Here is a 12,371-nt window from a genome sequence, read left to right on the forward strand (position 1 = left end):
TCTTCAGAAATAATTGATTCGTCAGAAGAAAGATTTTTTTGATTTACAATATCTTTGACACTTAATGCCAATATTTGTAATTGTCCACATAAATGATAAACAATGACAGTTAAATAAGTATTTGAACTCATTGCAACGGTAACAAGACATGTTATTAAAAATGCTTGCATCAAATAAATAATTTCATAGTTTGGTGATTTTTCAACATCAAAAGGATAGTACGCTGGGCAGGGTAAACATTTTTTTGTCGATTCAACTCCACATCTCAATAATGGTCTAATTATAAAAACTAAAAAATAGAAAATCCATATTTAATTTTTTATTTTAAATTTTTCCTAATTATTATTATTATTATTATTAATAACTTACTGATGCAAGGACCATACATAAAAGTTAAACACAATTTATTAAGAAATCTTGCATGTTTTGAATTAAATATCATTAAACATTTTGATTCTTTTGATAATGTATTTAAATTCCAATCGTCAATCATATTATTTATCACAGGTAATAATTTTTGTTTTGATCTACCAATGAAAATTGCTTTAAATAATGTTAATATAAGATTGATAGTTACAAAAATAGTTTCAACTTCTTGAAATAAATTATTTAAATAAAAACATTGTACAATTGCTGGTACAGTTATGAATAAGAGAAATATTAATGTAAAATAAAATCGTAAATTTGAAAAACGATCTTCAATTGGCCATAATCCACATAATTGCATACTCCAACGATTAAATTTTACGGCAAAATCAAAATTATATTTCATTTTTCCCTCCAATGACATGATTAACAAAAAACTTATTGAAATTTACTTCGTAACTTAAAACACTGTTAATTGGCATAATACTCGCGGTACTAATAACCATTTAATGACTCTATGTCTGAGCTATTTTTGTACACAAAAAATTCGGCAAAAAAGAGTATAATGAGTTTTTAATAATTCACAAAATATCAAAACACATTTGTCAATTAATATACATTATTAAAAATTATTGTGTTGACAAATTATAATTAAGAGAGGTAAATATGTTAACGACCTTAAGAAATTATTTTCAAAAAATCGGTTTTCTTTTTACGTCTCAAAAATATTCTCCCGAAGTTTCAAATCAATGTTGGAAATTTTAATTATGCCTAAAGTTAAATTTTAAATCATTAAAAAGCCAAAAAAAAAAAATTAATTCTGATGATTACGACTTGTTGCATGAAGAACAGTTGCATATGAGAAAGCCGACATCAAAATCTGTACAAAAATAGAAATATTAAAAACTATTTTAAATACTAATTATTAATTATTAATATCAAAATGTTACCATATCTTACTTTTTTTAAAGTATCATGTGACAAGGGAAAAAATTTTCCTGCTGTAAATTTTAATGGCCTTTGCGATCTCATTATAATCAACATCAATGAACAAATTGATTTTGGATTACAATCATACCAATTTGTATTATAAACTGCATCACCAATATTCATACTCTTAAAAAAAAAAATCCTACTTTACAGAAAAAACATTCTACATATCAGATTTTACTTTTATAAAATGTAAACTTACTTGATTAATAAGATTTTCGCTAATATAAGTGTACAAAAAAATCAAAATCATTGAGGCAAAAAATTGGCTAACATAAACGAATGTCTCAGAAATATTTGCGGATGGTAAAGCCTTATGAAACAATTGATAAAATTAATTTTTAAACTAATATGATTTCTAAAATTTCATTTTCTTTAAAGTACTATTTAAAAACAGTTTAATATTTACCACAAGAATTGCAAAACCCACAAAACACATTGTCATAACAGTGATTACAACTTCCACTAAAAACATAATGTTAAATGAACTTTCAAGAACTTCTGAATCTCTATGGAAAAAATTTTATTATCATTATTATTATTATTAGTATTATTATTTTTATTATTAATATTATTTTCATTGTGCTTAATTTTTATTCAAACCTTATTAATTTTAGGTGTCGTTCAACAAAAATGCGTAAAAATTTACACTCTTCAGAAATCATTGATCCGTTATGAGAAAATTTTTTTGAATTTACAATGTCTTTGACACTTAATGCCAATACTTGTAATTGTCCACACAAATGAAAAACAATAAGAGTTAAAAAACTATTGACATTTATTGCTACAGTAACAAGACAACCCATGAAAAATGTTTGCGTTAAATATGCTAGCTCGAAATTTGGTGATTTTTCAACATCAAAAGGATAGTATGCTTGGCATGGTAAATTTATTTTTGAAGAAGAGTCAACAATCCATTCAATTAGTGGTCTAATTGAAAAAACTAAAAAAAAATAAATTATTTAATTCTTCGAAATTTTAAATATATTAAATGATAAATTTCACTATAGCGTTAAAAAAAATACTGCACAATACTCTTCTTATAAAGCATATATTTTTCTCAATTAATTCACATTAAAAAATTACTTACGGATGTATGGACCGTACATTAAAACCAAACATAGAATATTTAAAAATCTTGCACGTTTTGAATTTAATATCATTAAATTTTTTGATTCATTTGAAAATCCATTATTATCATTCCAATCTAAAATCATATCTTCAACAAGTGAAGCGAGTTTCTCTTTTGAATTTTCAATAAATAATGCTTTAATAAATGTCAATACAAGATTGATAGCAATGAAAATAGTTTCAATTTCTTTAAATAAATTATTTAATAGAAAACATTGTACCGTTACTGGTATAGTGATGCATAATAGAAATATCAACGTCAAATAAAATCGTAATTTTGAAAAACGATCTTCAATTGGCCACATTCCACATAATTGCATACTCCAACGATTAAATTTTACGGCAAAATCAAAATTATATTTCACTTTTTTATTTGACAATAAAATATTTTTCCAACGATTTAGTAGAGCCGGAAAATTAAAATTTATTTTTCTTTGTGACGGCATATTATTTAAAAAAAAAAAAAAAAAAAAAAAAACTAGGAGAATTTAATTTTTCAAAACATACTTTGAAGCAATCTTAGAATATATAGTTTTATAAAATGCTACCATACTGAAAATTATAATAACTATTTAATGGCTTCTATTTAATTTAGTCTCTCACATTTTTGGCAAAAGTGTATAATGAGTTTTTTAATTATTCACAAAAAGACAACATATAAAGATATAGCTTGATCCCCTTAAGTGTGGCGTAATTTTATATCATTAAAAAAAGAACCCTTGTGTTAACATAAATTAACCTAAAATTTATTGTTAACAATCTCACAAAATTGAGACAAAATAATTAGCATTTTACTAAATATATTGTTACAAATTTTGAAAATTAACTTTTGATTTTTGCAGATGAATATTTAAATAAAATAAAACTTTTGAAAACTGGCAAAAATATCAATGTTTTTAACACATAATTTTATATAATAGTTAATAAATTATCATTTTAATTTAAATAATATCAACCCAAAAGTTTTTTAATTATATGAAAAAATTAGGTTACACTTTGCGGCTATCAAGCTATTTTTATCAATATTGTCTCTCTGTGAATAATTAAAAAAACTCATTACACTTTTGTCGAATATAAAACTAAAATAAATGAGAGAAATTAAATGTTTATTGTAATCTCGAACATTATGACAATATTATAAAAATTTCTTCAAAAACGTATTTCAAAAATAAAAAAATTGGTTAATCATTAGAATGCCGTCAAAAAATAAAGTAAATTACAATTTTACACTTCTATATTTATTAATTATTGGAGAAGATTTATACAACAACAGGAAGGAAATTTTAATTTTTCTTTTAATTATTGGAGAAAATTTATGTTATCAAAAAAAGAAGTCAAATATAATTTTAATTTTGCCGTACAACTTAATCGTTGGAGTATGCAATTATGTGGAATGTGTCCAATTGAGGTCGGTAATCCTGGAAGTACCACTTCCGCAAAAAAAGTTTTTACATATGCCAACATTTCTACACTTTTCGGTGAATTTTGTGCAAGAATATGGAATAAAATCGTCTGCCTAAGAAAAAAATAATTTTTTTTCGAAAGTTTTTTTGCTTTTGGATGAGTTTTTGGTAATAAAAAGGGTTTTCCTGTACTCGGATCTGGGTGTCAATATTTATCTACACTTTTCGGTGTATTTTGTGCAGGAATATGCAATAAAATCGTCTGCCTAAGAAAAATTGAATTTTTTTGGGAAATTTTTTCTGATTTTGGATGGTTTTTGGTGGTAATAGGGGTCTTCCTCTACTCGGATCGGGGTGTCAATTTTTTTCTACACTTTTAGGTGTATTTCGTTCAAGAAATTGCAATAAAATAGTCTGCCTAAGATAAATTGAATTTTTTTGAAAAATTTTTTTTGACGAAAATCGCTTTAATGGTCATAAAATTGGTGTTCCTCTACTCGGATCGGGCTGTCAATTTTTTTCTACACTTTTAGGTGTATTTTGTGCAAGAAATTGCAATAAAATAGTCCGCCTAAGAAAAATTGAATTTTTTTGGGAACTTTTTTATTTTTTTGGATTTATGGGTTGGATGACTTTTTGGTGGTAATAGGTGTCTTCCTCTACTCGGATTTGGCTGTCGATTTTTTTCTACACTTTTAGGTGTATTTTGTGCAAGAAATTACAATAAAATAGTCCGCCTAAGTAAAATTGAATTTTTTTGGGAACTTTTTTATTTTTTTGTATTTATGGGTTGGATGACTTTTTGGTAGTAATAGGTGTCTTCCTCTACTCGGATTTGGCTGTCGATTTTTTTCTACACTTTTAGGTGTATTTTGTGCAAGAAGTTGCAATAAAATAGTCCGCCTAAGAAAAATTGAATTTTTTTGGGAACTTTTTTATTTTTTTGGATTTATGGGTTGGATGACTTTTTGGTGGTAATAGGTGTCTTCCTCTACTCGGATTTGGCTGTCGATTTTTTTCTACACTTTTAGGTGTATTTTGTGCAAGAAATTGCAATAAAATAATCCGCCTAAGTAAAATTGAATTTTTTTTGGAACTTTTTTATTTTTTTGTATTTATGGGTTGGATGACTTTTTGGTAGTAATAGGTGTCTTCCTCTACTCGGATTTGGCTGTCGATTTTTTTCTACACTTTTAGGTGTATTTTGTGCAAGAAATTGCAATAAAATAGTCCGCCTAAGAAAAATTGAATTTTTTTGGGAACTTTTTTATTTTTTTGGATTTATGGGTTGGATGACTTTTTGGTGGTAATAGGTGTCTTCCTCTACTCGGATTTGGCTGTCGATTTTTTTCTACACTTTTAGGTGTATTTTGTGCAAGAAATTGCAATAAAATAGTCCGCCTAAGAAAAATAGAATTTTTTTGGGAACTTTTTTATTTTTTTGGATTTATGTGTTGGATGACTTTTTGGTGGTAATAGGTGTCTTCCTCTACTCGGATTTGGCTGTAGATTTTTTTCTACACTTTTAGGTGTATTTTGTGCAAGAAATTGCAATAAAATAGTCCGCCTAAGAAAAATTGAATTTTTTTGGGAACTTTTTTATTTTTTTGGATTTATGGGTTGGATGACTTTTTGGTGGTAATAGGTGTCTTCCTCTACTCGTATTTGGCTGTCGATTTTTTTCTACACTTTTAGGTGTATTTTGTGCAAGAAATTGCAATAAAATAGTCCGCCTAAGAAAAATTGAATTTTTTTGGGAACTTTTTTATTTTTTTGGATTTATGAGTTGGATGACTTTTTGGTGGTAATAGGTGTCTTCCTCTACTCGTATTTGGCTGTCGATTTTTTTCTACACTTTTAGGTGTATTTTGTGCAAGAAATTGCAATAAAATAGTCCGCCTAAGAAGAATAGAATTTTTTTGGGAACTTTTTTATTTTTTTGGATTTATGGGTTGGATGACTTTTTGGTGGTAATAGGTGTCTTCCTGTACTCGGATTTGGCTGTAGATTTTTTTCTACACTTTTAGGTGTATTTTGTGCAAGAAATTGCAATAAAATAGTCCGCCTAAGAAAAATTGAATTTTTTTGGGAACTTTTTTATTTTTTTGGATTTATGGGTTGGATGTCTTTTTGGTGGTAATAGGTGTCTTCCTCTACTCGGATTTGGCTGTCGATTTTTTTCTACACTTTTAGGTGTATTTTGTGCAAGAAATTGCAATAAAATAATCCGCCTAAGTAAAATTGAATTTTTTTTGGGAACTTTTTTATTTTTTTGGATTTATGGGTTGGATGACTTTTTGGTGGTAATAGGTGTCTTCCTCTACTCGGATTTGGCTGTCGATTTTTTTCTACACTTTTAGGTGTATTTTGTGCAAGAAATTGCAATAAAATAATCCGCCTAAGTAAAATTGAATTTTTTTGGGAACTTTTTTATTTTTTTGTATTTATGGGTTGGATGAGTTTTTGGTAGTAATAGGTGTCTTCCTCTACTCGGATTTGGCTGTCGATTTTTTTCTACACTTTTAGGTGTATTTTGTGCAAGAAATTACAATAAAATAGTCCGCCTAAGAAAAATTGAATTTTTTTGGGAACTTTTTTATTTTTTTGGATTTATGGGTTGGATGACTTTTTGGTGGTAATAGGTGTCTTCCTCTACTCGGATTTGGCTGTCGATTTTTTTCTACACTTTTAGGTGTATTTTGTGCAAGAAATTGCAATAAAATAGTCCGCCTAAGAAAAATAGAATTTTTTTGGGAACTTTTTTATTTTTTTGGATTTATGTGTTGTATGACTTTTTGGTGGTAATAGGTGTCTTCCTCTACTCGGATTTGGCTGTAGATTTTTTTCTACACTTTTAGGTGTATTTTGTGCAAGAAATTACAATAAAATAGTCCGCCTAAGAAAAATTGAATTTTTTTGGGAACTTTTTTATTTTTTTGGATTTATGGGTTGGATGACTTTTTGGTGGTAATAGGTGTCTTCCTCTACTCGGATTTGGCTGTCGATTTTTTTCTACACTTTTATATGTATTTTGTGCAAGAAATTGCAATAAAATAGTCCGCCTAAGAAAAATTGAATTTTTTTGGAACTTTTTTATTTTTTTGGATTTATGGGTTGGATGTCTTTTTGGTGGTAATAGGTGTCTTCCTCTACTCGGATTTGGCTGTCGATTTTTTTCTACACTTTTATATGTATTTTGTGCAAGAAATTGCAATAAAATAGTCCGCCTAAGAAAAATTGAATTTTTTTGGGAACTTTTTTATTTTTTTGGATTTATGGGTTGGATGACTTTTTGGTGGTAATAGGTGTCTTCCTCTACTCGGATTTGGCTGTCGATTTTTTTCTACACTTTTAGGTGTATTTTGTGCAAGAAATTGCAATAAAATAATCCGCCTAAGTAAAATTGAATTTTTTTGGGAACTTTTTTATTTTTTTGTAATTATGGGTTGGATGACTTTTTGGTAGTAATAGGTGTCTTCCTCTACTCGGATTTGGCTGTCGATTTTTTTCTACACTTTTAGGTGTATTTTGTGCAAGAAATTGCAATAAAATAGTCCGCCTAAGAAAAATTGAATTTTTTTGGGAACTTTTTTATTTTTTTGGATTTATGGGTTGGATGACTTTTTGGTGGTAATAGGTGTCTTCCTCTACTCGGATTTGGCTGTCGATTTTTTTCTACACTTTTAGGTGTATTTTGTGCAAGAAATTGCAATAAAATAATCCGCCTAAGTAAAATTGAATTTTTTTGGGAACTTTTTTATTTTTTTGTATTTATGGGTTGGATGACTTTTTGGTAGTAATAGGTGTCTTCCTCTACTCGGATTTGGCTGTCGATTTTTTTCTACACTTTTAGGTGTATTTTGTGCAAGAAATTGCAATAAAATAGTCCGCCTAAGAAAAATAGAATTTTTTTGGGAACTTTTTTATTTTTTTGGATTTATGGGTTGGATGACTATTTGGTGGTAATAGGTGTCTTCCTCTACTCGGATTTGGCTGTAGATTTTTTTCTACACTTTTAGGTGTATTTTGTGCAAGAAATTGCAATAAAATAATCCGCCTAAGTAAAATTGAATTTTTTTGGGAACTTTTTTATTTTTTTGGATTTATGGGTTGGATGACTTTTTGGTGGTAATAGGTGTCTTCCTCTACTCGGATTTGGCTGTAGATTTTTTTCTACACTTTTAGGTGTATTTTGTGCAAGAAATTGCAATAAAATAGTCCGCCTAAGAAAAATTGAATTTTTTTGGGAACTTTTTTATTTTTTTGGATTTATGGGTTGGATGTCTTTTTGGTGGTAATAGGTGTCTTCCTCTACTCGGATTTGGCTGTCGATTTTTTTCTACACTTTTAGGTGTATTTTGTGCAAGAAATTGCAATAAAATAATCCGCCTAAGAAAAATTGAATTTTTTTGGGAACTTTTTTATTTTTTTGGATTTATGAGTTGGATGACTTTTTGGTGGTAATAGGTGTCTTCCTCTACTCGTATTTGGCTGTCGATTTTTTTCTACACTTTTAGGTGTATTTTGTGCAAGAAATTGCAATAAAATAGTCCGCCTAAGAAGAATAGAATTTTTTTGGGAACTTTTTTATTTTTTTGGATTTATGGGTTGGATGACTTTTTGGTGGTAATAGGTGTCTTCCTGTACTCGGATTTGGCTGTAGATTTTTTTCTACACTTTTAGGTGTATTTTGTGCAAGAAATTGCAATAAAATAGTCCGCCTAAGAAAAATTGAATTTTTTTGGGAACTTTTTTATTTTTTTGGATTTATGGGTTGGATGTCTTTTTGGTGGTAATAGGTGTCTTCCTCTACTCGGATTTGGCTGTCGATTTTTTTCTACACTTTTAGGTGTATTTTGTGCAAGAAATTGCAATAAAATAATCCGCCTAAGTAAAATTGAATTTTTTTGGGAACTTTTTTATTTTTTTGGATTTATGGGTTGGATGACTTTTTGGTGGTAATAGGTGTCTTCCTCTACTCGGATTTGGCTGTCGATTTTTTTCTACACTTTTAGGTGTATTTTGTGCAAGAAATTGCAATAAAATAATCCGCCTAAGTAAAATTGAATTTTTTTGGGAACTTTTTTATTTTTTTGTATTTATGGGTTGGATGAGTTTTTGGTAGTAATAGGTGTCTTCCTCTACTCGGATTTGGCTGTCGATTTTTTTCTACACTTTTAGGTGTATTTTGTGCAAGAAATTACAATAAAATAGTCCGCCTAAGAAAAATTGAATTTTTTTGGGAACTTTTTTATTTTTTTGGATTTATGGGTTGGATGACTTTTTGGTGGTAATAGGTGTCTTCCTCTACTCGGATTTGGCTGTCGATTTTTTTCTACACTTTTAGGTGTATTTTGTGCAAGAAATTGCAATAAAATAGTCCGCCTAAGAAAAATTGAATTTTTTTGGGAACTTTTTTATTTTTTTGGATTTATGGGTTGGATGACTTTTTGGTGGTAATAGGTGTCTTCCTCTACTCGGATTTGGCTGTCGATTTTTTTCTACACTTTTAGGTGTATTTTGTGCAAGAAATTGCAATAAAATAATCCGCCTAAGTAAAATTGAATTTTTTTGGGAACTTTTTTATTTTTTTGTAATTATGGGTTGGATGACTTTTTGGTAGTAATAGGTGTCTTCCTCTACTCGGATTTGGCTGTCGATTTTTTTCTACACTTTTAGGTGTATTTTGTGCAAGAAATTGCAATAAAATAGTCCGCCTAAGAAAAATTGAATTTTTTTGGGAACTTTTTTATTTTTTTGGATTTATGGGTTGGATGACTTTTTGGTGGTAATAGGTGTCTTCCTCTACTCGGATTTGGCTGTCGATTTTTTTCTACACTTTTAGGTGTATTTTGTGCAAGAAATTGCAATAAAATAATCCGCCTAAGTAAAATTGAATTTTTTTGGGAACTTTTTTATTTTTTTGTATTTATGGGTTGGATGACTTTTTGGTAGTAATAGGTGTCTTCCTCTACTCGGATTTGGCTGTCGATTTTTTTCTACACTTTTAGGTGTATTTTGTGCAAGAAATTGCAATAAAATAGTCCGCCTAAGAAAAATAGAATTTTTTTGGGAACTTTTTTATTTTTTTGGATTTATGGGTTGGATGACTATTTGGTGGTAATAGGTGTCTTCCTCTACTCGGATTTGGCTGTAGATTTTTTTCTACACTTTTAGGTGTATTTTGTGCAAGAAATTGCAATAAAATAATCCGCCTAAGTAAAATTGAATTTTTTTGGGAACTTTTTTATTTTTTTGGATTTATGGGTTGGATGACTTTTTGGTGGTAATAGGTGTCTTCCTCTACTCGGATTTGGCTGTAGATTTTTTTCTACACTTTTAGGTGTATTTTGTGCAAGAAATTGCAATAAAATAGTCCGCCTAAGAAAAATTGAATTTTTTTGGGAACTTTTTTATTTTTTTGGATTTATGGGTTGGATGTCTTTTTGGTGGTAATAGGTGTCTTCCTCTACTCGGATTTGGCTGTCGATTTTTTTCTACACTTTTAGGTGTATTTTGTGCAAGAAATTGCAATAAAATAATCCGCCTAAGTAAAATTGAATTTTTTTGGGAACTTTTTTATTTTTTTGTATTTATGGGTTGGATGACTTTTTGGTAGTAATAGGTGTCTTCCTCTACTCGGATTTGGCTGTCGATTTTTTTCTACACTTTTAGGTGTATTTTGTGCAAGAAATTACAATAAAATAGTCCGCCTAAGAAAAATAGAATTTTTTTGGGAACTTTTTTATTTTTTTGGATTTATGGGTTGGATGACTTTTTGGTGGTAATAGGTGTCTTCCTCTACTCGGATTTGGCTGTAGATTTTTTTCTACACTTTTAGGTGTATTTTGTGCAAGAAATTGCAATAAAATAGTCTGCCTAAGATAAATTAAATTTTTTTGAAAAATTTTTTTTGACGAAAATCGCTTTAATGGTCATAAAATTGGTGTTCCTTTACTCGGATCGGGCTGTCAATTTTTTTCTACACTTCTAGGTGTATTTTGTGCAAGAAATTGCAATAAAATAGTCTGCCTAAGAAAAATTAAATTTTTTTGGAAAATAGGTTATGCAGTTTATGATAAAAATTGGTACGATTGCAATCCAAAATTAATTCGTTCATTCATGTTGATTATCATTCGATCGCAAAGGCCAATGAAATTCACGGCAGGAATATTTTTTCCCTTATCACATGATACATTTAAAAATGTAATTTATATATATATATACACCCAGAAAAAAATTTATTTCATTTAAATAATCGGTTACTTCAATATTTTATCAAATAAATGATATTTACTTGAAACAAATAATTTTTATTTGAATTAAATAAATTGTATTTGGACCAATAATTTCTGTATTTGAAACAAATACTATTTAATTGAGTCAAATAAAAATTATTTGGTTCAAGTAAATATTTATTTAATAATAATCAAAGTAATCGAATATTTGAATCAAATAAATTTTTTTTTCAAGTAAAATTTTTATATTAATATTTTTTTTTATTATACTATTTTTAAGAATTGAGTTGAATTAAAAAAAAATAATAAATATAAGTTCTCATAATTTTTTTTTTTTTTTATATACAGATTTTGATGTCCGCCGTGTCATATGCAACCGTTTTAAAGGCAACAAGTCGTAATCATCAAAGTTAATTTTATTTTGTCAGATTTACGAAAAAAATATTTAAATATTTAAAAACCAATTTTTTTCCTTTCTAGCTTGTAGGCATTAAATTTTATCAGTCTTTCTATATTTTTCCTGTAATGTACACGTGAAAATACGTATGTGTACTAAATTGCAGTTCTTCATATACAAAAATGTAGAAGTTAAGGGGGGGGACAGGGTCATTTTTTGCAATTTTTTCGAAAAAAACCGATTTCTTTCCTTTCTAGCTCATAGCCATCAAATCCAATCGTTCTCTCTATATTTTTCCTGGGGGGGGGGACACAAAGCTGGGATGGACGCAAGAGTTCCGTCGGTACACCGAAGGTGTACGGAACTCTTAAATAAAAGAAGAAAAAATAAAATTTTCACACTGAGAAAAATGTTTAGTCAGAGCAACCAAAATTTGGTTGGGCCAACAAAAGAATTTTGTTGGTATTTAATCAACTAAAAAATTTGGTTGAGTGTTTTTTGTTGGCATAACAAAAATGTTTGGTTAGCTCAACCAAATTTTTTTTGTTAGGTCAACAAAAATGTTTGGTTGATCAAACAAACAGTTTTTTTTGTAAAATTGAAAATTTTATTCTATCTTATTTCTTTTCTTTTAATTTTTTTTATTTATTTCATTATTTAATTATTATCAATTTAACATTGGATTTATATAAATATAAATTAATAAATATAAATTTATATATAAATTAATAAATTAATAAAAAGAATTACTTAAAAAAATAAATATAATTTGATTGAATATATTAAACAAAATTTGCAAGAGCATTGAATTTTAATTTAAAAAAAAAAAAAAAACGTTGGCTGCAT

General features: G+C 28.1%; 1 protein-coding gene and 1 long non-coding RNA gene across 3 annotated transcripts; one reads left to right on the forward strand and one right to left on the reverse strand.

The window, feature by feature from the left end:
* Nucleotides 1-1,180: 1,180 nt before the first annotated feature.
* Nucleotides 1,181-3,951, reverse strand: LOC127289216 (odorant receptor 9a-like). The gene is made up of 6 exons (XM_051317015.1): nt 3,849-3,951; nt 2,774-2,851; nt 2,006-2,299; nt 1,766-1,821; nt 1,327-1,482; nt 1,181-1,246 (listed from the first exon to the last, which is right to left on the reverse strand). Exons 1-6 carry the CDS (start codon nt 3,949-3,951, stop codon nt 1,181-1,183), a joined length of 753 nt encoding a protein of 250 aa, XP_051172972.1.
* A 306-nt stretch (nt 3,952-4,257) lies between these two features.
* On the forward strand, nt 4,258-9,735 carry LOC127289206 (uncharacterized). Of its 2 annotated transcripts, XR_007844140.1 has the most exons (10): nt 4,258-4,539; nt 4,706-4,871; nt 5,038-5,253; nt 5,420-5,701; nt 6,034-6,250; nt 6,749-6,864; nt 7,362-7,577; nt 8,574-8,689; nt 9,188-9,353; nt 9,520-9,735. It is a non-coding gene; the product is annotated as an uncharacterized LOC127289206 (long non-coding RNA). The 2 variants fall into 2 exon arrangements; XR_007844141.1 differs by lacking the exon at nt 5,420-5,701 and having other exon boundaries at nt 5,038-5,369.
* The last annotated feature ends 2,636 nt before the right edge of the window (nt 9,736-12,371 follow it).

The sequence above is a fragment of the Leptopilina boulardi genome, unplaced genomic scaffold, assembly GCF_019393585.1.
Source record: "Leptopilina boulardi isolate dan_hultmark-lab unplaced genomic scaffold, ZJU_Lbou_2.1 LbouV2_40, whole genome shotgun sequence".
Classification (NCBI taxonomy): domain Eukaryota; kingdom Metazoa; phylum Arthropoda; class Insecta; order Hymenoptera; family Figitidae; genus Leptopilina; species Leptopilina boulardi.